Source organism: Panthera leo, chromosome B2 (assembly GCF_018350215.1).
Source record: "Panthera leo isolate Ple1 chromosome B2, P.leo_Ple1_pat1.1, whole genome shotgun sequence".
Lineage (NCBI taxonomy): Eukaryota > Metazoa > Chordata > Mammalia > Carnivora > Felidae > Panthera > Panthera leo.
The window spans coordinates 63,398,519-63,421,610 of NC_056683.1; the positions used below are offsets into that span (position 1 = coordinate 63,398,519).

The 23,092-nt window shown below is 39.7% G+C and overlaps 1 protein-coding gene across 2 annotated transcripts in view; it reads left to right on the top strand.

The window, feature by feature from the left end:
* Window positions 1-8,299, top strand: part of SDHAF4 (succinate dehydrogenase complex assembly factor 4) — a 35,573-nt gene extending 27,274 nt beyond the window's left edge. Inside the window, exon 3 of one of the 2 annotated variants that reach the window (XM_042939147.1) lies at window positions 7,430-8,299. In XM_042939147.1, coding sequence (XP_042795081.1) covers window positions 7,430-7,500 — 71 coding nt within the window. In that variant the 3' untranslated portion in view covers window positions 7,501-8,299. Of the gene's footprint in view, window positions 1-4,121; window positions 4,305-7,429 lie in introns of those variants that run through there. The other variant, XM_042939145.1, reaches the window with a different exon arrangement.
* Window positions 8,300-23,092: the final 14,793 nt, after the last annotated feature.

Sequence of the window (23,092 nt, forward strand, 5' to 3'; positions counted from 1 at the left end):
TCTGTTTGACACAGTGCCAGCTATTCATCTTAATTTTTGAGTCGCTGCAATTTATGTTGAACCTACCATCTCTTAGAAGCTGGTCTGGTAAATATCACCAAACCCAGCAAATGCCTTTCAGTCCTCATTTTATATGAACTGTCTACAAGCTTCAACATTGTTAACCACTGCTGCTAGAAATCTGCCTGTCGTGGTTTTGGTTATGCTTTGCCCAGTTTCTCCTCCTATTTCTTCAACCAATTTTTCCTCACTTCTTTTTTAAGCTCTTCTACCTCTGCCCAAAAGTAGAGAGTCAGAAATCTGGGGATATCCTTCACTCCTGCTTCTCCTGTGTCCTGGATCCAATACCTTCTTAACATGTCAAACTCATTCATCCTGCCAATGAAGCCCAAATTCAAGCATCTGTGGTTTTGTTGGTCTCCTAACAAGTTTGTCTTCTTCCTTGTTTCCTTCTTTCTGGGCTTGTCTCCCTGCCTATGGTATGCATGTCATTCTAAGAAAAATATATAGGTGGTCCCTTTGCAGAGAGTAGACTTCATTAAGATAATAAAGGGGCGCGCTTGGGTGGCTCAGTCAGTTAAGTGTCCAACTTCAACTCAGGTCATGATCTCACGGTTCGTGAGTTTGAGCCTCGTGTCAGGCTGTGTGCTGACAGCTCAAAGCCTGGAACCTGCTTCAGATCCAAGTCTCCCTCTCTCTCTACCCCTCCCCCACTCACGCTCTGTCTCTCTAATAAACATTAAAAAAAATTTGTTAAGATAATAAAGGAAGATTGTTTGCATCTGAACACCCTGTTTGATGCAAAGATGAATAAGGAAAATGAGATACAAAAATAACTATCGACAGGACATCATGTGGTAACTGGCATAAGAGATAATGCAAAAAGTTCAGAAAAAAAGTAGAGAAAAGAGATTAACATTGAGCTTGGTTTAAAAGGCACAATAAAATCATAAGTAGTTAAGGAATGGTAGGGAGACATTTCAAAAAAGAGAAAGATGGGCACCTAGGTGGCTCATTCGGTTGAGCATCTGACTCCTTGATTTCGGCCCAGGTCATGATCCCAGAACATGGGATCAAGCCCTGTGTAGGGTTCTGCACTGAGCATGGAGCCTGCTTAAGATTTTGTCTGTCTGTCTCTCTCTCTCTCTCTCTCTCTCTCCCCTCTTCCCTGTTCATGTGCTCTCTCTAAAATAAAAAAAAGAAAGATGTGGTCAGAGAAAGAGAGGCCAGGGAGATACATACAAGATACAGCCAATGTTCCTGTTTTGCTGCAGCATAGGGTGTATATAGTGGATTAATAGAATATAAAGCTAGAAAGGTAGATTTGGCTCAAGTCTGGGAGTGCCTGAAGTACCAGTTTATAGCATATGGGCTTTATGCAGTAGACAGTGAAGAAAGCTCTCAAGTTTTTTGAATGGAGATTATTTTAATCAGCTTTACTGTAGTATAATCTGCATATAATAAAATTCACCCATTTTAAGAAACAGTTTTATGAATTTTAACAATGTTTATAACCATATAACCAACACAAAGTATAAAGCAATTCAATCCCACAAAGAGCCCCTGGTGCCTCTTTATAATTAGTTTCATTCTCCCATCCCCCTGGCAACCATGAATCTGTTCTCTGTCACTATAATTTTGCCCTTCCTAGGATTTTATATAAATGAAATCATACAGTACATAATCATTTGTGTCTGGCCTCTTTCACTTAATGTAATGTGGAAGAGGGATTCTGTTTTAGAAAGATTAATTTGTCCTTCTATGCAGGTTAGGCTGGAGTCATGAAAGTCAGAAAACAGAGATGAGTTAGAAAATGGTTGCATTAGTCTAGAATAAGACTCCAAGCATGACTCAGGATGGAACTAATGAGAGTAAAGAATTTCAGAAAGCTATAGATTATAATGAGGGTGAAAATTGGGTTAAACAAACATGAGGGAAAAGCCTCCATAGGAGGCTGCGGTCAGAAAGAAGAAAGCTCAAGAGTGTGAGACTTGGAGAAGGAACATACTCAGGAGATAATGAAATCGAAATGGATAGCACAAGTGGATGTGAAGATCACTAGGAAAGAGGATTAAGGACCTCCATGTCCCCAGTATGTGAGGATACTAATGTGTATGTTGATATGAAGAACAATGGGGAGAGATGAAGCTATGAATCAAATATTGATCCTATCCAAGAAGTTAGAAGAGTCTTTGACTTTATTACTGGACTACTGAAAAGCACTGGACAAGTAAATGGTGCAGAATTCAAAAGAGGAAAGGCTGTAAAGATTTGGTGGTAGAATGAGAGACTGGAAGTAGCAGTGAGGTGCAGGGACATCTTGACCCTTTCTTTCTTGCCTAGTGCTATGGACTGAGTTGTGTCTCCCTAAAATCCATATGTTGAATCCTTAACCCCCCCAATGGGGGTGGTATTTGGAGATAGGGCCTTTAAGAGATAATTAGTTTTTTAAAAAATTTTTTTAATGTTTATTATTTTTGAGAGACAGAGCATGAGTGGGGTAGGGGCAGAGAGAGAGAGGGAGAGACAGACTCTGAAGCAGGCTCCAGGCTCTGAGCTGTCAGCACAGAGCCTGATGCAGGACTCGAACCCATGAGCTATGAGATCATGACCTGAGCCGAAGTCGGGCTCTCAACCGACTGAGCCACCCAGGCGCCCCTAGAGATGGTTTTAAATGAGGTAATGAGAATTCCCTATGTCGGAATTCGTGTCCTTATAAGAAGAGACACTAGAGAGCTCGCCATCATTCTCTCCCTGCCATGTGAGGACACTGAGAAGGGGCTGTCTACAAGCCAGGAAGAGTCTTCACCAGAACCCAGCCATGCTGGCACCCTGCTTGCAGACTCCTAGCCTCAAGAGCTGTGAGAAAGTTAGTTTCTGTTTTTTAAGTCTACGGTAGTTTGTTTTGGCAACCCAAGCTGATGAAGATACTCGGTGAGCCCCAGAAATATGGGAGATGGAAGAGCTTCCATTAGATGCTTTCAGAGGAAGTCCCAGCAAGGAGTTCTTAGAAAATAGAATGATAGGGTAGGGAAGACTTGATTCACAGTAGAGAAAGAATTTTAAAAACAGATACATATTTGAAAATTTTCAGGGTTAATTGTCTTTTTTCCTAGACAGGGACTATGGGATTTTGGTGATGTTCATCTAGTTTTCTAAAGAGACACAGAGTAAGAATTGGGGTTCTTTCTAATAGCTGACTCCTCTTCTGTCCGTCCCATATACAGAGCAGTAGTTTATGGGTTAAAAACAAGACTGCAACCAGACTGTCTGAATTCAAACTCTGTTTATCACTTGGTAGCTAGCTGTGTGATCAGGAGCACCTTTCTGAACCTCTCTGTGTCTCATGTTCCTCATCTATAAAATGGAGACAATAATTGTTCCTGTCCCATATGATTATTATGAGGATTAAATGAGTTATTGTGAATAAAATACTCAGAATTGGGCCAGACTCAAGATGAATAGTCCTTTATGAACACACAGTATTCAGAGTAATAGTTGTTATGTCCATGAATGGCAGTGTCAGCTAACCATTTCATGAAGCCAAAATCCTATGATGAAGAACAATAATACTCATAACTAAAATTAATTGGGCATTCTTAGGTACCCGGCACTGAGCTGGATCCTTTACATGCATCTCTTTGTTTAATTTTCAACATAGCAAATCAGATATGGTTGTTATACCCATTTTACTGATAAGAAAACTGAGGCAGTGAGCCAAAGTAACCTTGTTTCACAACCTTCCAAACCCTATGGATTTGTACTCTGTATTCCCTGCATTCCTTTCCCTCTCTTTTAATCCATCCATACAAATGCAGCCACTCCCCATATTGGGGCCTGAGAACACTCCAAGAATTCTAAGTAATTAATGTAGGTAATAAAGTTCGTTGGATATGACAATTGTGTCCAGAAGTGATTTCTCAAACTTGTGGAAAAGAACCACATTTACAGTTCATTTAAAAGACTGCATTGTAATAACCTAGTCAGTAGTATCTAGCCTATTAACTCTGCAACTCGACCACTCTGTCTTCAGAATTGGTCTTCATGCTTTTCTTGTCTCTATTGACTGTTTTTTGTTTTTTTTGGTTTTTTTTTTTTTTGTATCTTCTGTCTTTCTTTAGAATTTCCAGATGATATTAATCCTGTTACCAAAGAAAAAGGTGGACCCAGAGGCCCAGAACCTACCCGATATGGAGATTGGGAACGAAAAGGACGCTGTATTGACTTTTAAGCCATATATTATTAATTTCAGTATCTTTTTCTGAATATGTACATCTGAATTAATTTATTTCTCATTATTTTCTCTCTGTATATCCTTTAAGTCATTTAATCTCTATAATGTGTTTTAAAAATACAAATAGGGGTGCCTGGGTGGCTCAGTCAGTTAAGCTTCCAACGTCGGCTCAGGTCATGATCCCGCAGTTTGTGGGTTTGAACCCCGCATCGGGCTCTGTGCTGACAGCTCGGAGCCTGCAGCTTGCAGCTTCAAATTCTGTGTCTCCCTCTCTCTCTGCCCCTCCCCTGCTCATACTCTGTCTCTCAAAAATAAATAAAAATGTTTTAAAAACCCACAAATAATGCCTTGAAAGGAAATATGCTGCTATAAATTAAGAAAGGGGAAATATTTCTACATTAGCACGTTAATTTTAATTTAAATATATTGGAGTATATAAAAGATGATTAGAGCTGCATATTTCATCATATTGCATTTTAAATTAATCAGTTGCTTATAAAGTACAAATGTAAATAAAACAAGTTTTAATGATTTTTATTGCTATATGCTAGGTAATAGTGCTTTTTGAATGTGAGTTAAATAACACATTATAGTTTTATAAGGCCACAGTAACAACAGAAAGTCTAGTTCCAGAGACAGATTACTTAGGTTCAAATCCTGGCTCTGCTACTTACTAGCTGTGTGACCTGGGGTAAGTTATTCAGCTTTTCCACACCTCAGCATCTTCATGTGTAAATTGGAGATAATACTGCCCTTTTTGGGCAGTTGAGAACTTTAAATGAGTAGGTACATGTACTTGAAACAGTGCATAGCACAAACCTCTCATTAAGTGTTAGCTATCTGTAAATCATAAATGTATTTTTCCAAGTCTCTAGGCTTTCTGGGGGGAAATATTTAGAAACTAAGTTTGAAATACTTTAATTGAAATTGTTTTATGAATATAACATTACAAAATCATTAGTAAGAAAATTAGTGATTTTTTGCACCGATGAACTGAGCAGAAATATGCACTAGTTTGTTAAAACAAAATTTAGGTACAGAGGGCCAATTTGTGACAAAAGCAGGGGATGAAATGGGCCAGCTTGGTCAGTTTTGATGACTCAAAAGCTCTTGTCCTATGGCCTTTGGATAACTGGGTCAGGAAAAGTCAAGGCCAGTTTATAGACATGGAATGGAAAGGAAGAATAGAAATTGCTGGGCTTGCCTGTGGCAACCCATGCTGGCCTCTGGCCTTACTCTGTCACAGGGATTGGGCCTTCAGCCCCCAGGCTACACTGAAATTACCTAGGAAGAAGGGCTTTGCACGGCCTGTAGAAGATAATGCAGTGGGCTGATGATTGTGTGACATGAATTATAAGTGTAGTATTATTTGAGAAGATTGTAGGAGATTTATTTACGTAAATAAACTTTTTGTAATGTGTGTTCTCAGAAACAAACTAACTGGTGTGGTAATTGGGCCTAGTCATCAGTCTTTGTCAACATTTGTTCTTCTAATGGCAGTTACTATGTATGTTGCTAAGTAAGAACCACATTCCTTTAAAAACATTCTGTAATTTAGTCAACCTTCAATTAGCCCACATTAATGGAGGTTTTTATTATGTTACTCCAGAAATACTGTATCAAATTATTTTGTATTGCATATTCTTGCTTGTGTTTATGATGTGATAGAGGAACGACAACTTAGATACGTCAAACACTAATATAAAGGATGTAACAACCAAAGTGTTGTATTAAGATAACAGAATCCTTAACCTCTGTTAATAGTAACATGTTTCATGACAGCTGTCAAATATATAGGTAAGATTTGATGGCATGAAAACATTTATGGTCTTTATGTCCATCAAACATTAAATGGAAAAACCTGAAGACTTCAAAAAATGATATAGTAGCAATGGGTATGCATCACTCACATCTCCTCCTATGAGAAGCAGAGTTGACTGAGAACCCCAGCTACTACCCCATGGAATCCAACACTGTGTTCCTGCTGAGGACACACTTTCCCCAGGCTGTTCTCAGGCAATGAATGAGTATGCTGGCCCACGCCCCTGGTGGGTGGCATTGACTCAAACACTCCCCATTAACCTGCCCAGTACTTTGTTCAGACCATGCTTTCTTCAGACCATCTGAGACTCTTCCTACCCAATCCTCCTTTCTTTCGCTCTCCCCTTCACAGGAGTCAGACTCTGCCTACTTTTCCCCTTTATAATTCAAAACATCTCCCCAATAAATCTCTCACATCTAATCCCATCTTATCATTTGTTTCTCAGAGAACCCAAACTAACGGATGATTTTAAAAGAACAGCTTATAGAAGAGCAATTTATAGGCAGGATTTTTTTTCTAGTACAATCATAGTCTAATCACTTAAATTTTACATTGGAGATTTCTGGGAAATTATAGGTTGTACTTTTATATAGAAGGCACCATGGAGCATTGTTCCTATTAGGTGTTTTGGTAGAATTAAATTATGCCCATCCTTTTTTCTTATTTTGATGTCAGTTGCTGTGACCTACTAGTCAAAATATAATACTGCCTATTATTAAACTTGAAGAACCAGGGGCACCTGGGTGGCTCAGTCAGTTAAGTGTCTGGCGTTGGCTCGGGTCATGATCTCGTGGTCTGTGGGTTCCAGCCCCACATTGGGCTCTGTGCTGACAGCTCAGAGCCTGGAGCCTGCTTTGGATTCTGTGTCTCTCTCTCTGCCCCTCCCCTGCTAACACTCTTTCTCTCACAAAAATAAAATAACTTTTAAAATGTTTGGAAGCCATAAAAAAAAAACAGACTGTAAACTGGGGGCTAATACTCAATTTCACAGGAAAATAAAACAAACTTTTAATAAAAAAAAATCAAATAAAATAACTTTGAAAAAAATGAAAATAAAAAAATAAACTTGAAGAACCAGCCTAAAGCCATATTCTGCAAGTAAATAACAAATGTTCATTAGATGGATAGAATAGTTTACAATGAGAGAACTTAGTAAAAGTAATTGTTAGTGTTGTATCAGGAATTTTAATGATAATTTCAGAACAGGACAGTAATTTTTATAAGTACAACATAAGAATGGCAATGGAGTGTTAGTTAACCAATACTGATTGATCAATTTGGGAAGAAAAGCAAAATGAAGAATGCCCAAGTTCATTCCTTCGTTCTGTTGATTGTCTCATTTAATCAGTGATTATTTGTCTACCATGTTCCAGATACTCTGCTAGGCTTTGTATATTTGGTGACGAATGAAACAGAGCCCTTGCCATCCTGGCATAAAATCTGATGGATTTGATCTGCACATGAGAACAGTCCAAAAGACAACTGATTGAAGACAGTGCATAGCAAGTGACTGTATTTCACCCCAACAAAGCCAAAGGGAACTTCCTGTGTTTGATGAAGATACCACTTTCTGGATTTTGTTACTAGACAACTGTTTAGAGACCTAAGTTTTCACCTTTTTAACTCTAAACTGATTCTGTGAGCTATGAATCAAGTCAGATATCCATTCTGTGATCAGTTGTGCTCTGACCTTGCCAAATATCAGACATTGACCTAGACACTGACCAAGAAGATGTGGAGTGAACAGAGTGATATAATTAAAATTCCTGGACATGTAAAGATTCTTCAAGCAATTTCTGGCTCCAGAAAAGCATTTTTGGTAGGCATCCCTCTGCACAACCACTGGCACTAAAGCTGTCTCTGATTTCCCTAAGCTAGGACTGGCTGCTATGAATGAATTATAAAGATTATTGAATCATCCATACAAATGAGGGTATGTGTGAATATTAGGAAATATTTATGATTATTAGTATTCAGTGTTCTGTGTCCTCTGGGGACCGTGTTCTAAGTCTGTCTCCTTGAGAGCTTTCATTTCTAGAAATAGATAACTCTCTTCTGACCCTCCCATTGACTTTGGTCTTGGTCTAACATATGCTGCTTTTCATCTCCCTCTCCTTAGTGGGAGCAGTACTGTGTATTCTCTCTAAACCACTTTATCTCTTATGATCACCCAAATCTGGATGGAAAATTTAAAAGGCAGCCTTCTTGGGGTCAGTCAGTTAAGCGTCCGACTTCAGCTCAGGTCGTGATCTCACAGTTCATGGGTTCGAGCCACACCTCAGGCTCTGTGCTGACAGCTCAGATCATGGAGCCCGCTTCAGATTCTGTGTCTCCCTGTCTGCCACTCCCCCACTCACACTCTGTCTCTCTCTCATAAATAAACATTAAAAAAATGTATAAAAGGCAGGCTTCTCTGTTATTCAAAGTTTTCAGATAAAGTAAGAGAACCTACTGTGTTTCTGTGGCGGTTGAACTTTTTGTTCTTAAAACCCTCAAAAGGTCTTTGGAGCCCCCTAAGTTGTTTAGGACCCCAAGGAACTTTTGTTTATGTTTGTAACATCTATTGATATTTACTATATTAGGAATGAAAACTGAGCAGTCTTTAAAATATTTAATTAGTTTTAAAATAACCCCACAATTGGGGCACCTGACTGGCTCAGTGGAGCATGTGACTCTTGATCTCAAGGTCATGAGTTCCAGCCCCACATGGGGTATAGAGATTACTTAAAAATAAAAAATAAATTAAAAAAAAACATAATAAACTCATTACATGTTAGCATATAATAGCATTTTTTTTGGAAAAATAAAATTTTTCCAAAACCAAAAAAATTAAGAAGGATGGTATTGTTTCCTATTTTTGTAATTCTCTTTAATGTCTAACAGTAGAAGGCAGCTGTATTTTCATATCATCTTCTGCATTCAATCTGTTGGGGTATTGGTTTTTTGTTTTGTTTTGTTTTTTAATTTTAACATTTATTTATTATTGAGAGACACAGAGACACAGAGCATGAGCAGGGGAGGGGTAGAGAGAGGGCAAGACACAGAATCTGAAGTAGGCTCCAGGCTCTGAGTTGTCAGCACAGAGCCCGATGCGGGGCTCAAACTCACAAACTGAGATCATGACCTGAGCCGAAAGCGGTCGCTTAACCGACTGAGCCACCCAGGTGCCCCTGGGGTATTGTTTTGATTGAGGTCTATCTAAGAAAAAAGCTGGCTTCACACAGATACATAGTTAGAAAAGGGAGGATCTCGCAGATCCCCTAAAAGGGTCTTGGGGACCCCTAGAGTCCTTGGACCACACACTTCGAAGAGCTGCTGAGCCAATTTAAGTAGAAAGAAGGTACTAAATGCAGACTCTTTGGAAGGGCGAGCAGAACAGGCCGAGCCTCTAAAACCAATATCAGAACCACACAACAGTGCTGGCTGGAGAAAGGAACTGCTGTCTGAAATCCAGGTCAACTGCACATCTTGCAGGCAGCAACCTGCCACCACCACTGCTACGGACCTTGGAACCCCTGAGGCTGCTGCTGACCACACTGGCAAACCAAAGTCCTACTAGAGTTTTTTCCCCCTCATCTAACCTGTATCTGAATCACTGTCTTATGTGAGTGGACACTAAAGTCAGATGTTTACCCTAGTGGAGGATAGGACATGTACTTTTATCGAATTCTGTGTGGGTAAGGGAGGCTCCACATGGGGAACTATCAGGTGTAGAGATGATGTTCAAAGAATTTTGTACAGATGTTATTGTTGACCACTATCCTCTGAGAAAACTAGTTAGGAATCAGTTTTATTGGGGTATAGAAGTGTAAAATACTTAAAGTATAATGTCGATGTGTAAACATGAGGTATGAGTAATCCCTAAAACATGCTGAATGGCTATTCCTGTTCATTTGAAGAATGTTTCCATAAAGTTTGGTCATTTGAGCCTATTAATTTCTTTTTATGCCACTTATATAGTCTTTGTTTAATGAAATGAACATTAGTTATGTGAAAGTTGCTTAAAATTCAGTAGCAGCCCATATTCATTTAAAATACAGTCTAAGAGCACCTGAATGGCTCAGTCGGTTAAGCGTCCAGCTTCGGTTCAGGTCATGATCTCGCAGTTCTTGGGTTCGAGCCCTGTGTTGGGCTCTGTGCTGACAGCTCGAAGCCTGGAGCCTGCTTTGGATTCTGTGTCTCCCTCTCTTTCTACCCCTCCCCTGCTCACACTCGGTCTCTTTGTTTCTCTCAAAAATGAATAAACATTAAAAAAGAAAAAAGGAAAGAAAGAAAGAAAGAAAGAAAGAAAGAAAGAAAGAAAGAAAAAAGAAAGAAAGAAAGAAAGAAAGAAAGAAAGAAAAAAGAAAGAAAGAAAGAAAATAGAGAATTTGGGGTGCCTGGGTGGCTCAGTCGGTTAAGCATCCAAGCATCCAACTCTTGATTTCAGCTCAGGTCACAATCTCATGGTTCATGGGTTCAAACCTCACGTCGCTCTCTGTGCTGACAGTGAGGGGCCTGCTTGGGATTCTGTTTCTCTCCCCCTTTCTCTGCCCCTCCCCTCAAAATAAATAAATAAAAACTTAAAACACAGTCTAGATATATTTAGGCCCTGTATTTCTAACTTAGACGTGGAATGTGAATCTTGTCTACCTACAGCCTTGAAACCGCAAGTACTCCTAATTAGGTGTTGCCAGTACAAAGGAATCATGGACAGATTGAGAAGGGAATTTTTGTTATGCAGGTGTGAGAAGGGGATGAAAATCAAAGGAGCTTGTGGAAGCACCTTAGAATATTGGAAGCTGAAAACATACAATGGAGAAAACTAGGAGAGTGTCTGCAGGGTTGTCTGTCTTTGGACCCTTTGGAAAAATCTGAATTTATAAACTGAGATATTATAGACTGGACTGTAACCATTATCTTAAAACATTGCCTATTTCTAAGCACAGAAGATCAGTGTAGTTAAGTTGGCACCTACAACTTTACAGATAATTAAAAGTTTGGATTCTTTGGGTTTATCAGAAGAGCTCCTATTTTGTCTCTTCCCTAAGTCAATGACTCAGGTGGATCCCTTATTTTTAAAAAAGCTTATATAAGATTTTATTGTGATAGTATCCTCTCATTTTCTGCTGGTCAGAAATGTCAGAACTTCTGAGTGGGTTGTCTCCCATCAAATCCGAACACTTGATTACATGACCCTCTGCCATTGTCCACACCCACACACTAAATGTTTCAACTGGGCAAAACAACCCAGATCTTTTTACTTCACAGTTTTATATATAGATAGGTTAACGCTGATTAGAATGCCCCCTGCCTTTCTCTACAAACACATACCTTTTCTCTCTTCCTCTGGTCCTTTGCTGGAATGAGGCAAGGTATAAATTACATAAGTGAAATGACCTTCTCTACTTCAAAAAAAAAAAAAGAGATTCCTGTCAGACCTTAATGTTTTTCCATGTGATGAATCCCAACCACCTCTCATCAAGCCTGCCCCTGCAACAGCTCCTCATCCCTACTGTAGATGCCACTGGGGGCACACGCAACACGGCCCTGCATGTATGGACTGTAGTGTTTGTGGTGACTTGGCCCTTGTCCTCCTTCCCAATCTGTGTTTTTCTGTTCTGAAGGTTCTGAGAGTAAGTTAAATTCTGCCAATTAGATGCACTTGATGAGATTTGAAAGGGCATGTGAGGCAGGGCTGTCATCCCGTTGCTAGCTTTTTAGGTGGCAGGCTCAGCCACTCAGACTTCTGATTGTCCTGGAGTGCTGCTGCACTAGGCCCTAGCCTTGTAAGGTCAAGAGGTATCGCAACATCTGTGACTCCGGATTCCTGGGTCACTACTACGTTGGCGTATTGTACTGAACAGTTCCAGATAGAGACTTCTCATTCCCCACCTTCTCCACTGTGGCTGAGGTGATGGCCACCCTCTGCCATAAGCCATTTTGGCCATCTTTTTCTTGAAATTGTTCCTAGAAATTCGTTCTGGAGTCTACCCACCTAGCCCTTCCAACTGTCCTCACTTGAATACCTTCCCACTTAGAGTAACTAGAGAGGTTTCTGTTTCCTAAGTTGAATCCTGACTGTCCAGCTGTTTATCTGTGAATAGACCACTTATGTCCTGTTTTGTTCCTAGATTCTGTACTTCCTTTTCTCTATATATCTGAAGCTACTTGACCGCCACCCACACGGCAATCCCTACTGCAGCTGACTAATAGGAGTTCCAGAATGACAGAGAAACAAGGTAGAAATTATTAAAGAGGCAATACAAGACTATTTAGCAGAATCAAAGAATATATTACCAGACTAAAGAGGCCCACCAATACTAATTCCAAGTCATAATGAAATTATAGACTACTCAGGATGGTCAAAAATCTTCCAAAGAAGAGGTGGGGCGGGGGGGAGTCCATAGAAAAGAACAAATGGTACCAAACTTTCCAGCAGGACACTGGAAAATAGTGAAGCAATCTGATCCAGTTTTTCTGAGGGTAAAGTTTTTTCATTTAGAATTCAGTACAGAATTTCATTTAGAATTCAAATGTGAGCATAAAATATATACAATTAAGTATGAATAGACTAAAAATAGTTTCAGACAGCAAAGCCTAGGGAAAAAAGCTTTACTCCCATGTACCCCATCTTAGGAAGCTGCTGGTGGATGTGTTTTAGCAAAAGATGGTATAAAAATTAAATAAAATAGATGGGATCCAGGAAGCAAGACATTCAACACAAGGGGTTCAGTAAAGGAAGATTCCAGGGCACAGCTGAGTAATAGTCCAGAGAACAACCAGCCTGGACAAGAGTAAGAGGTGGGAGGTGTGTGGAAGGAAGATATGGGAGAGAGAGGGAAGTGGAAAGATGTATTATTTAATGTGCTTGAGCATTAGAAAACTCATTGATAAGCATTTGACAAATGTTGGAGAATTTAGGAAACATCAACAGGAACATAGGAAACTATGCAAACAAAAAAAATGAGATAATTTTTAAATTATCAACTCTAGGAAAAACAAAACTTTGTACAAGAAAAAATGTGTACCTGCAGTAGTACACTGCCTGTTTCAGAAGGTAGTTCAGAATGTATATGATTATTACATAATCACAACAGTTTTTAAAACATTATTTGCTGAATTTTTTCAAGTCATGACTTACCTGTAAGGAGAGGAGCAGGGAGAAGTGGGCAAAAGACGGTAGTATTAGAGAACTCAATCTACAACTCTGTATTAAGAAGCCATTATCAAGAGGTAATGGCTAAAATCGATTACTCCAGAAATAACAGTGTATGTATATCATTTAGAAATATGGAGGTAAACACCAGGAGAACCAACTGAAAGAGCTGAAAGTGGTAGCCCCAGGAGGTGAATTGGCTAGGCAGGAACTGCTGTTTTTCATTAGAAGCTCTACTTCATTAGAAGCTCTATTTTGTAAAATAAATGAATATATTCGTTATTATTCTAAGAATGTATATGGGTTTATTGGGAAAATTTAGAAAACAAAGTATGAAGAAGAAGACAAAATGATCTATGAAACCTCTATACCTTCTTAACCTTTGGTGAATTGTCCTTCAATTGTCTTAAGTATGTAGATATGTTTTTTATGTAGGCGTTATTCTAACAATTTCATAGCCAAAATTATATTTCACTATTTTAATCTTCACTCTCTTAGTCACAAGTGATATTAAACACTTCTCCCTATGTTTATCAGCCTTTTGCATTTCCTCTATTAATTGTTTTTACTTGTCTCTTGTTCATTTTCTTTTGGATATTGGTCTTTCTATTATCAATTTGTATGAGACTTTTGCTTTTCAATTCTGCTTGGTTAGGCTGAAATTTTTATTTTTATGGGGTCACTTAAAATTTTTTTTTTTGGTATAATTTTGCCTCTATGACCTTAACTTATTAATATCCCTTAACAAATTCCTTTGGCGGTTCTTGCCCATGATGAAGTTCCAAGTTCTGTGTCCTTCCTGGTCTGGCCTTTGACATCTGTTCAGGCCTGTCTTCCACAGGCCCCTTCCATTCCAGTCAAGACCTACCACTCAAAGCCTCTCAAACAGGCTTTTCAGTATCTCCACACCTTGACAGATAAACATGCTTTCTGCCTGAAATGACTTTTCTTTCCTCAAAAACACCTTTTGAGCTATACCTCACCTTCTTGACTATCTTTTCTGTGTTATTTCCACATTCAACTATTACAGACATACTAACGTGTTGTAGAATTAATTTTCAATTCTGTCTCCTCCATTAGTCTGTGGGCTTCCTTACCTATCTTTGTTCAGCTTTGAACCCCCAGTTGCAGTACAGTGCTGGGTATTTAATAAACAATAAATGTCGGCTCAGTGTTGAATAATTCATTATTTGTGGTAGGCAGAATTCCATAATGACCTCAAGATTCCCTCCCTGTGGTGTATGTGAACTGTATAATCCCCTCCCCTTCCAGTGCAGGTAGGACCTGTGAATATGATGAGATAGTCATTCTCTTTTTGTTTTTGTTTTGTTTTAGAAAGAGAAAGAGAGAGCATGAGCCAGGGAGAGGGGCAGAGGGAGAAAGAATCTCAAGCAGGCTCCAAGCTCAGCACAGATCCTGACACAGGGCTCAGTCCCAACCATGACCCTTGGATCATGACCTGAGCCAAAATGAAAAGTCAGACACTCAACCAACTGAGCCACTCAGGTGCCCCAAGATAGTCATTCTCTTGGTTAGTTTACATTATAGGACAAAAGTGTTGGAATAGTTGTTCTAGTGGTCGTGTTGCCTTTGTAAGACTCCACTGTAGCCAACTTGAGGAAGATTCTCCTGCTGGCTGTGAAGAAGATGCTCTGTTGTGAAAGTGCCATGAGCTAGAACCTGAAGGCAGCTTCTAGGAGCTGAGAGTGATCCCAGTTGACAGCCAGCAAGAAAACAAGGACCTGAGTTCTGCGACCATAGGCTCTGAATTCTGCCAACCACCTGAATGAGGATGGAAGAGGATTCTGAGACTCCGATAAGATCCCAGCCCCAGCCGACAACTTGCTTTCAGTCCAATGAGACCCTGAGGACAGGGCCTAACTGACAGGTAGGTTCCCAGCCTAGTCCAAGGAAGCTGTAGATAAGTTTGTGCTGCTTTAAGTGACTAAATTTGTTGTAATTTCTTATGCACCAGTAGAAAACTGATAGAGCCTTCAAGCTGCTATTACTAGGGTATTGGCCTTGAATTGCAGGAGAAATGACTGGGTGGGCTTTAAGACCTTATAGTTTGGACAACATGGATCCTTATTTTGATTGTTTGTACACGAAATCCTTCTAAAAGACCTGCCTTGCCAAACTCTCACCATTGTGTCTCTTAAGAGAAACAAAGCCCTATGACCAGCAGGCATTCTTCTCTGTGCCAACCTCCTATTGATCAACAACAAAATTTACTTACTGCCCTTGGGTTCCTTCTTGCCATGCTCTGTCTACATATAATATCATTCCTGTTATTTTGCAGTGAATCTCCCTTCCCTATGGAACCACATATGTGTGAACTACCACCTGCTGTTTTTTGTGACAACTTTTGTATGCTGCATTAAGCCCGCTTGACTGAATCCTCAGTAGCCCACAGCCTGGTCTTGTTCACGGCCCAGAAGGTAGATCTGCTTCTTTCGCAGACTCCCCTCTAATAACAGTTAACCTGGCCCAATATTCTAGATTTGGGCTGGGTGGGTCCCTCAGGTATGATAAAATGATTAATCTAAGTCATTGAAAGAACATTTAAATATATAATGCTATTTGCTTTAATTTAGAAAATATAATGAGAAGCATTTTTATAACTTTGAATTGCTATAAAAAGTGTCCACAATTCTTTTAGGTATTGATTTATTAAATAAAAATGCACTTATGAAAGATGAAGTTAGGGCAGGCCAAGTTAATGTGCTGCTTGAGGGAAGACAGAAGGGCTGGAAGGGCTGGGAAGGGCCAAGTTGTGAGGAATTTAACCCAGTAACAGACTTGGTCTCAAAATATCTGAGACTGGGCCTGGTCTTAACATCATTTTTATAAGGATATAAGCTGAGCCACAAGGCAATTGCCCTCTGTTTTCTGTAAATGAACCAAGAACTTCAGGCTATATGAGAGACCTCATTTGCCTTTCAGAAACACTAAATTCACTTAAACTACCCATGTTATTTGTGTTTAATTTTTTAAGGAAATCTAAAAATAGTGTCCTAGAAATGGGAATCTGTAGGGGTGCCTGGGTGGCTCAGTCAATTAACAGATGACTGTTAATATCAGCTCAGGTCATACTGTCATGGTTCATGAGATGGAGTCCCATACAGAGCCTGCTTGGGATTCTCTCTCCCTCTCTCTGCCCCTCCCCCTGCTTAAATAAATAAACATTAAAAAAAGAAAAAAGATAGGAATCTATAAGTACAGCAAGTGCCAAAACAACAGAATAAAGTGTCTTTACCATGTTCAGATGCTTTCCAAAATGTTAGAATAATTAAAATGTAAAAGGCAAAAATAGTTTTAGAAGAGAATAATACTGACATTTTCAGATACCCTGCCAAAGCAAAGCTCCTCTTCTGGCGTGTAGCAGCCTGACTTCAGCGATCACCCGTGGGGGATTGAGCTCCTGCTGACTTCCTGCCAGGCCCCTCCACCCCCACATGCCATCCCCACTGCAGGCAACCGAGCAGGCCTTGTCACCACACCAGGGTCAAGTCACTAAAAAGATGCTTGGGCGAGAAATGTCCTAGCTATTTCAGTAATTGAAATATGAAGTATTTCCTGTTTTCCCCTTCACAAGGTGAGTACTAGAGAAATTTTTCAGGACACGTGCAGAACCAATTCAAGACCTACATATCATGATTTGATTTAAGCCCCCTTAGAGAACTTGCTTTTCTCCAAACTTTTTCATCCTATACTTAGTAACATTCCTACACTAGAATCACTCCCAAAAGGCTCTCTAAATACATACTTGTCACAGTTAAAGATAATAAGTGCACATTAACATGTGTATAACTCATTAGAATGTGTTAATTACTTTTGGTATATTCATTGCCACTTGGCATTAACCAATCTCCTGTGGAAAGATACCAGCTATCATCTTTATTATTATGGCTTAAGCTTTTATTATGGAAATTTTAAAAATACACAAAAGTAGAAAGAATGATATAATGTGTCCCCCATGTATGTACCCATCACCCAAGTTTAACAATTATTAATATTTATCAACAGTTATTAATTTTGTTTCATTATCCCCTTATCCACACTTTTTCTCTCCTCTGAGATATTTTATGGCAAACAACTTTTGACTAGATGTGTAATATTTTGTAGAGTGAAGTTAAGCAAATTTCAGAGAATAAGTCCCTTACTGGACAGCCTGTCTAGCTGTTGGTGGGTGACATTAGCAGAGGTTGTCAGCAGGAAGGAAGTACTAACTAGTTGAGGAGTGGGGTACTGAAAGGTCAATGAGGTTTTTTAAATGGATATTTTCTGAGAAAGAAACAATTGATCTTGACTGCAAACAAACAAACAAAAAAAAGGAAAGAAAAGAAAAGAAAAGGTCTAATTTTAAGGCTTTGTTTCATCTTAAGTATAGGAATATTGTGTCTATATTTTCATTTATTTCAAAGTATTTATTAGACTTAAAATACTCATAATTACACTGAGTTTAAACATCCTGTTGTAGGCAGGCTGGGAACCCATTGGTTCTCACTTTCTCAGTTTCACAACCTATTCTTAAAGACCAAGGACAGTGATTTCACAAATTTTAGGAAATATATTAAAAAGTTTCACCATCTTTTACATTCAGGAAAATTATTATTATTGTTTCAGTTCTCTTTGATTATATAGTATATTTCCATTTCTTTTCCTTTGGGGAAGTGGCAGTTAAACTCTTTCGGACTGTTAACTATTCCTTAAACAAATCTCTATTTCCAAATATTCACCATACAGTCAGTCCTTCAAGTAGTCCCTTGTCTATCTTTAAATGTAAATGTAACCCAAGTGACTAAGTCCTCCTTACACTAGCATGTTTGGGAAAGGGGGGCTATTCCAGGACATTGTGTTCCTAACTGCAGAGGTGACCTCCTTGCCATTTGGCCACTCAGTGCCTGTCTGTGGCTCATAGTCCTGCCCATACCTCCATCACCCATGCTTCCTCTCACAGGGATGCTGATGTTGCCAGTCATGACATGATGCAGGGTGCAAGGAGAGGGCCATACTTCCCTGTACTTCTGACCCAGAGGTACACGCTGTTTCTCACACCATCCTCTCAAGATTTGAGGGGACTCAGATTGTGTTGCGGGCAGCACAAGACAGGGTACACTAACATGATAAGGTAAGCTATTATGGAAAAATCCACTGGGTTTTTTTTTTTTTTTTTTTTTTTTATGTTATTGGTTTCCTTCAATCCTTGTACCCTCAACAGAGAAGTATAAATTCTCTATCCCTTTCATCAATCCAGTAACAAAAGGCCAGTCTTGTGTTTTAAGGCCCAAGTTCTTTTTACTCTCTGACTCCACCAGGGAATCTATTGTGATTCGGATTCTTTGAGGGAGGCTAAACTGGGCTGCCTCTGAAGGAAGGGGGAGGAGGGCTCAGGCTTTGGCCTAAAGAGGGAGTGTGGCCCATTTGTACCCTACCCCAAGCAGCACCCCTGCTGGAAACACCTTTGAGGGGATGGAATGGGGATACCTGGGGACCAAATGCCAAGTGCCCCAGGCGGGAGAGCTGTATTCATTTCCTAGGGCTGCCACATCAAAGTATCACAAACTGCCTTGCCTGGCTTAAAACAACAGGAATTTATGCTCTCACCATTGTGGAGGCCAGAAGTCTGAAAATCAAGGTGTCAGCAGAGTCATGCTCCCTCTGAAACCTGTAGAGGCGAATCCTTCCTTGCCTCTTTCTAGCTTCTGATGGAATCCGGACAGTCCATGGCATTCCTTGGTTTGCAGGCACACAACTGCAATCTCTGCCATTGTAGTCACATGGCATTCTCATTGTGTGTCTCTGTTTTCACATGACCATCTTCTCATAAGGACACCAGTCATATTGGAGTAGGGGCTCACCCTACTTCAGTATGACCTCATCTTAACAAATTACGTCTGCAATGACCCTCTTTCCAAATAAGGTCATATTTTGAGGTATTGGTCTTAGGACCTCAACATATCTTTTTTGGGGAGAGACACAATTCAACCCATAACAAGAACCATGGTACAAGATACCTGTACCAAGCCTGCTATGAAGGAGGCAGCCACCAGCCTTTGAATAGGCCAAGCAAGCTTGAATAATGAGTGTTTTCAGCATCGACCAACCAAAGACCAGAGGCCATCCCCACATTTTCTAAGTTGTGTAAGCATTTAGAGACTCTTACACAACCTGAAGAGGGTAAGGAAAACTCCATCACTCCACCTCCACCATCCCAAATAATATGACTGCTTGTACTCCCTGGGAGGACAGATACACTGATTCTGCACTTGAGTGCATGGAAACATATTCAGATGATTGCACTTGACATCATGGTTCTTAACGCTCCCTGGGCCATCCCTACCTCCAGCCATTTCTCACTGGCTGCTTTTTCTCCCCTAATGCCTCACTCTTTCATTTTCCGTCCACAGTTGCTAGTGTTCTACCTTTAGAATACTCTTTTATTTTCCATTTGAAACCTTTGTGGACCGTATACACATAAGCAAAAAAACAAAGGTCATTTCCTAGTCAAAAGGAACCATCTACTCCTAGTCGGCAGGCTTAATAATAAAACATTTTGCAGTAACAATTTCTCTTCAATACATCCTATATAAAATTTGTAAAAAGATCTTATTACCCTGGCCGACCCTATAAGCAGCAGGGAAGAGACAGAAAAACATGTTCCTCTCCTCATAGAGTCAGTCCCTAGGTGTTGAGAATATGAGAGGCTGGATTTTTTTCTTCCAGTTATATAAAAATCAAACAAATTTCTGCTCAAGTTCATTTGAAATATCACCACTCTGATTTTTCCTTAGTTTTAAAACTAGAATCTGTCTACAATTTTTTAAGTCCCATAAATAGCAACCTCCTACTCAGAGACAAAATGGAAACCTCTGTACACTGCTCTGTAATCAAAGCATCTTCACACAATTGCGCATAGAAGTCCAAGAAATAAGGCAACGACAGGCAAACTATATTTATAAAAGCATTTAAATGTTATGTAAAAGCATTTTAGTTATATTTGATAATACAAGTAATTATCAATAAAATTGCCAAACCACTTTATTTATTGAATACTTTTTAAAAATTCCCCTTTAAAACAATGAAAAGGTGGGGCTGTAGGAAACTGCCCTCACCTTCCCTTAAGAGAATATCATTAAGACAGTTCTAACAGTCTGAATACAGGGTCATTTTACAAAGAAGAATTAAATTTGTTTTTTTAAATACATATATGTAGGGCACCTGGGTGGTTCAGTCGATTGAGCTTCCAACTTTGTCTCAGTTCACGATCTCAGGGTTCATGAATTCAAGCCCCACATCCAGCTCTCTGCTGTCCACACAGAGCCTGCTTCAGATCCTCTGTCTCCCTCTCTCTCTCTCTCTCTCTCTCTCTGTCCCGCTTGTGCTATCTCTCTCTCAAAAAAAAATATTTAAAATACATATATGTATCTATAATATTTCTTCATGGCTGTGCATATTTGTGATCCAATGCCTGAATATACCCACAGCCAGCCCAGGGAAAATTACTGCATTTCACTGACCTATTTACCTAAAGCTTTATTAGCCATAACCTATTAAAATGTAAAAGAGGGAAGGGGGGTGGTGGGGACCAGAGAATGCTGCCTGGATTCTATTGTTTAAGAACCGAGAGCAGTGCCTGGAGTGTACTGTTGCAGGGTAGAACGAGAGTGGGGCAGATGCATTTGAGGAAGGGTGTTGGGATGAGGGTAAGATGTTTATCTTAGAATCATGGCTTCTAGACCCTGACCACAGGTCTTAGATCTTGGAAGTACTTAGAGGTATCTAATGTTCAGCCGAGTAAACAAGTGCAGAGACTAATAAGTGAATTAGATGAGCTCACCCTCTCACTAGCTCTAGGGCCAGTACTTAGCTTTCTAGACCTCCAAGTCAGTGCTTGCAACCCTCCCTTCTACCCTCCTCCCATCCCACTCCTCCACTTCATTGCTTCTTTTAAAACTAAATTTAAAATGACTAACTTAGAAAAGGAAGTTTCCAGTTTGAATTCATTTTGAGGTTTATATGTTAGATCACTAATGTATTTTCCTCTGTATTAAGCCATTTCAAAGTATGACGTATAATGTAGATGAAACTGATAGTCCAGCAAATATCTTTTTAACTTTAGAAACAGTTGCATTTGCAGAGATTCTCAGCAAGCCTATTTGTCTCTTAACTGCTTCTAGAATTTAAAGGGGCACAGTCAAGAACAGCGTTATATGATTACTTGCCTAAATATGTCATCCTGGCCTCTGGCATCTGGGTAACACTATTAGTATTTCAACTCCCTCTTTGCCCCAGCAGCTATCAGCTTGAATTCATTTCCCCACACAATCCATTACCCTCTGAAAGACATTTAGCAATACATCATACTCTCACACCAAGAAATACGAGCATTGACAGTTTAATAGCCAGTTACAAATCATTTCCATAAAGTTTATGAGTTATTTCTTGGGTTTAAAAGTATTGATACAAACTAAATTACATACTGGTAATTTTTTTTTATTTATGAAACCATCCATTTTCCTTTATTTACTCCCAAGCAAAGCAAAACAAAAACAAAACAAAACAGCATACTTGTTACATTTTTCTTAAGTCAAACCAGGGTGTTAACAGGGTGAAGAGTCAATATACAAGGTATTCAATGAAAATTAATCGAAGCCACTCTAAAAAATATCACTTGTGCAAACCAAACCCATTTGTCATTCATATTCTTGAGAATAAGTAACTGGTGAAACTCAATGATCAACTCTTTATTTACCACCTGAAATTTTTATAGTGACTAGTGCAGTCATTTTGACTCCTCACTTTCAGCTTCCCAGCATCCATACTAAGGTTAGAATTATTCAGAACTGGCAGATGATCATGTGGTATAATAATATGTTTGGTTTTTAGAATGGCACATTCATCACCTTCCCCATAATGGCTGCTTTTCCTTGAAACTGTTCTCTCACCTGGGACAAGCCCGTCACCTGTATATAGAGAGCACCCTGGTGTCTCCTGTCAACATCAAGGTGGTGATATTAAAGATGGACAAACCTCCCTCCAACTCACTCTCACAAAGGCCCTTGGCCATTGTATCAATTGTCCTTGTGAACCCGACATCATGTCTGTATCATGGGACAACACCCCTTGTACGCTGAGCCCAGGGCCTGGGGCAAAGCCAAAGCCAGACTGGGGTCCCCTTCAACAGAGGTGTCTGGATGGTGGGAAGCTCCACACCTTCTCACAGAGCCTGTGGCTACCCTTCCACCTTTCCTGGAGCTACCACCAGCTCTAGTTAAATTGATCAGAAGTTAAAACTGGACACTGCCTATGTATTACAAATCCCAGATGTTATGCAGAGCAGAGGAGAATAATTAGGAAATTAAACAATTTATGAACTAATTGCTTCAGAGGCTCTTGAGAAGTAGCTGTAGCTAAATAAGAACGTGGACAGTGCATGAATTCTCCATTCAGTTCCTGCAAGCCAGGAATTCAGGTTCATCAAATCCTTTTGGAAGGTAAGATTTCTGGTCAAGGTGGAAAATCTTACTTAAGGAAATGAATAATCCCAATTATAGAAGAATCAAAGAACTTGGAATAAACCAAAGAATTGCTGTCTCCAGTCCTCTTATCTCATGGATAAGAAAACTCAAGCTTAGAGAGAGTAAGTGTGGGAAACACAAGATCACATGGTCTCCTACCCTCTCATGTAAGACTAAAGTAACTCAACCAACCAAAGCAGCCTCTCTTGATTCAGCCTCCTTCATCAGGGTACCCATTGCCAAGGGTACCCGAGAGGTGGCAAATAGTTATCCACCAAGAAACTGTCTGGCCCATGTCCCAGGAATCTTTCAGAAATTGTACTGGGTTCTAGTTTACTGACTTTTTCCCTATTATTATGAAATAGCCCTTTCCATTT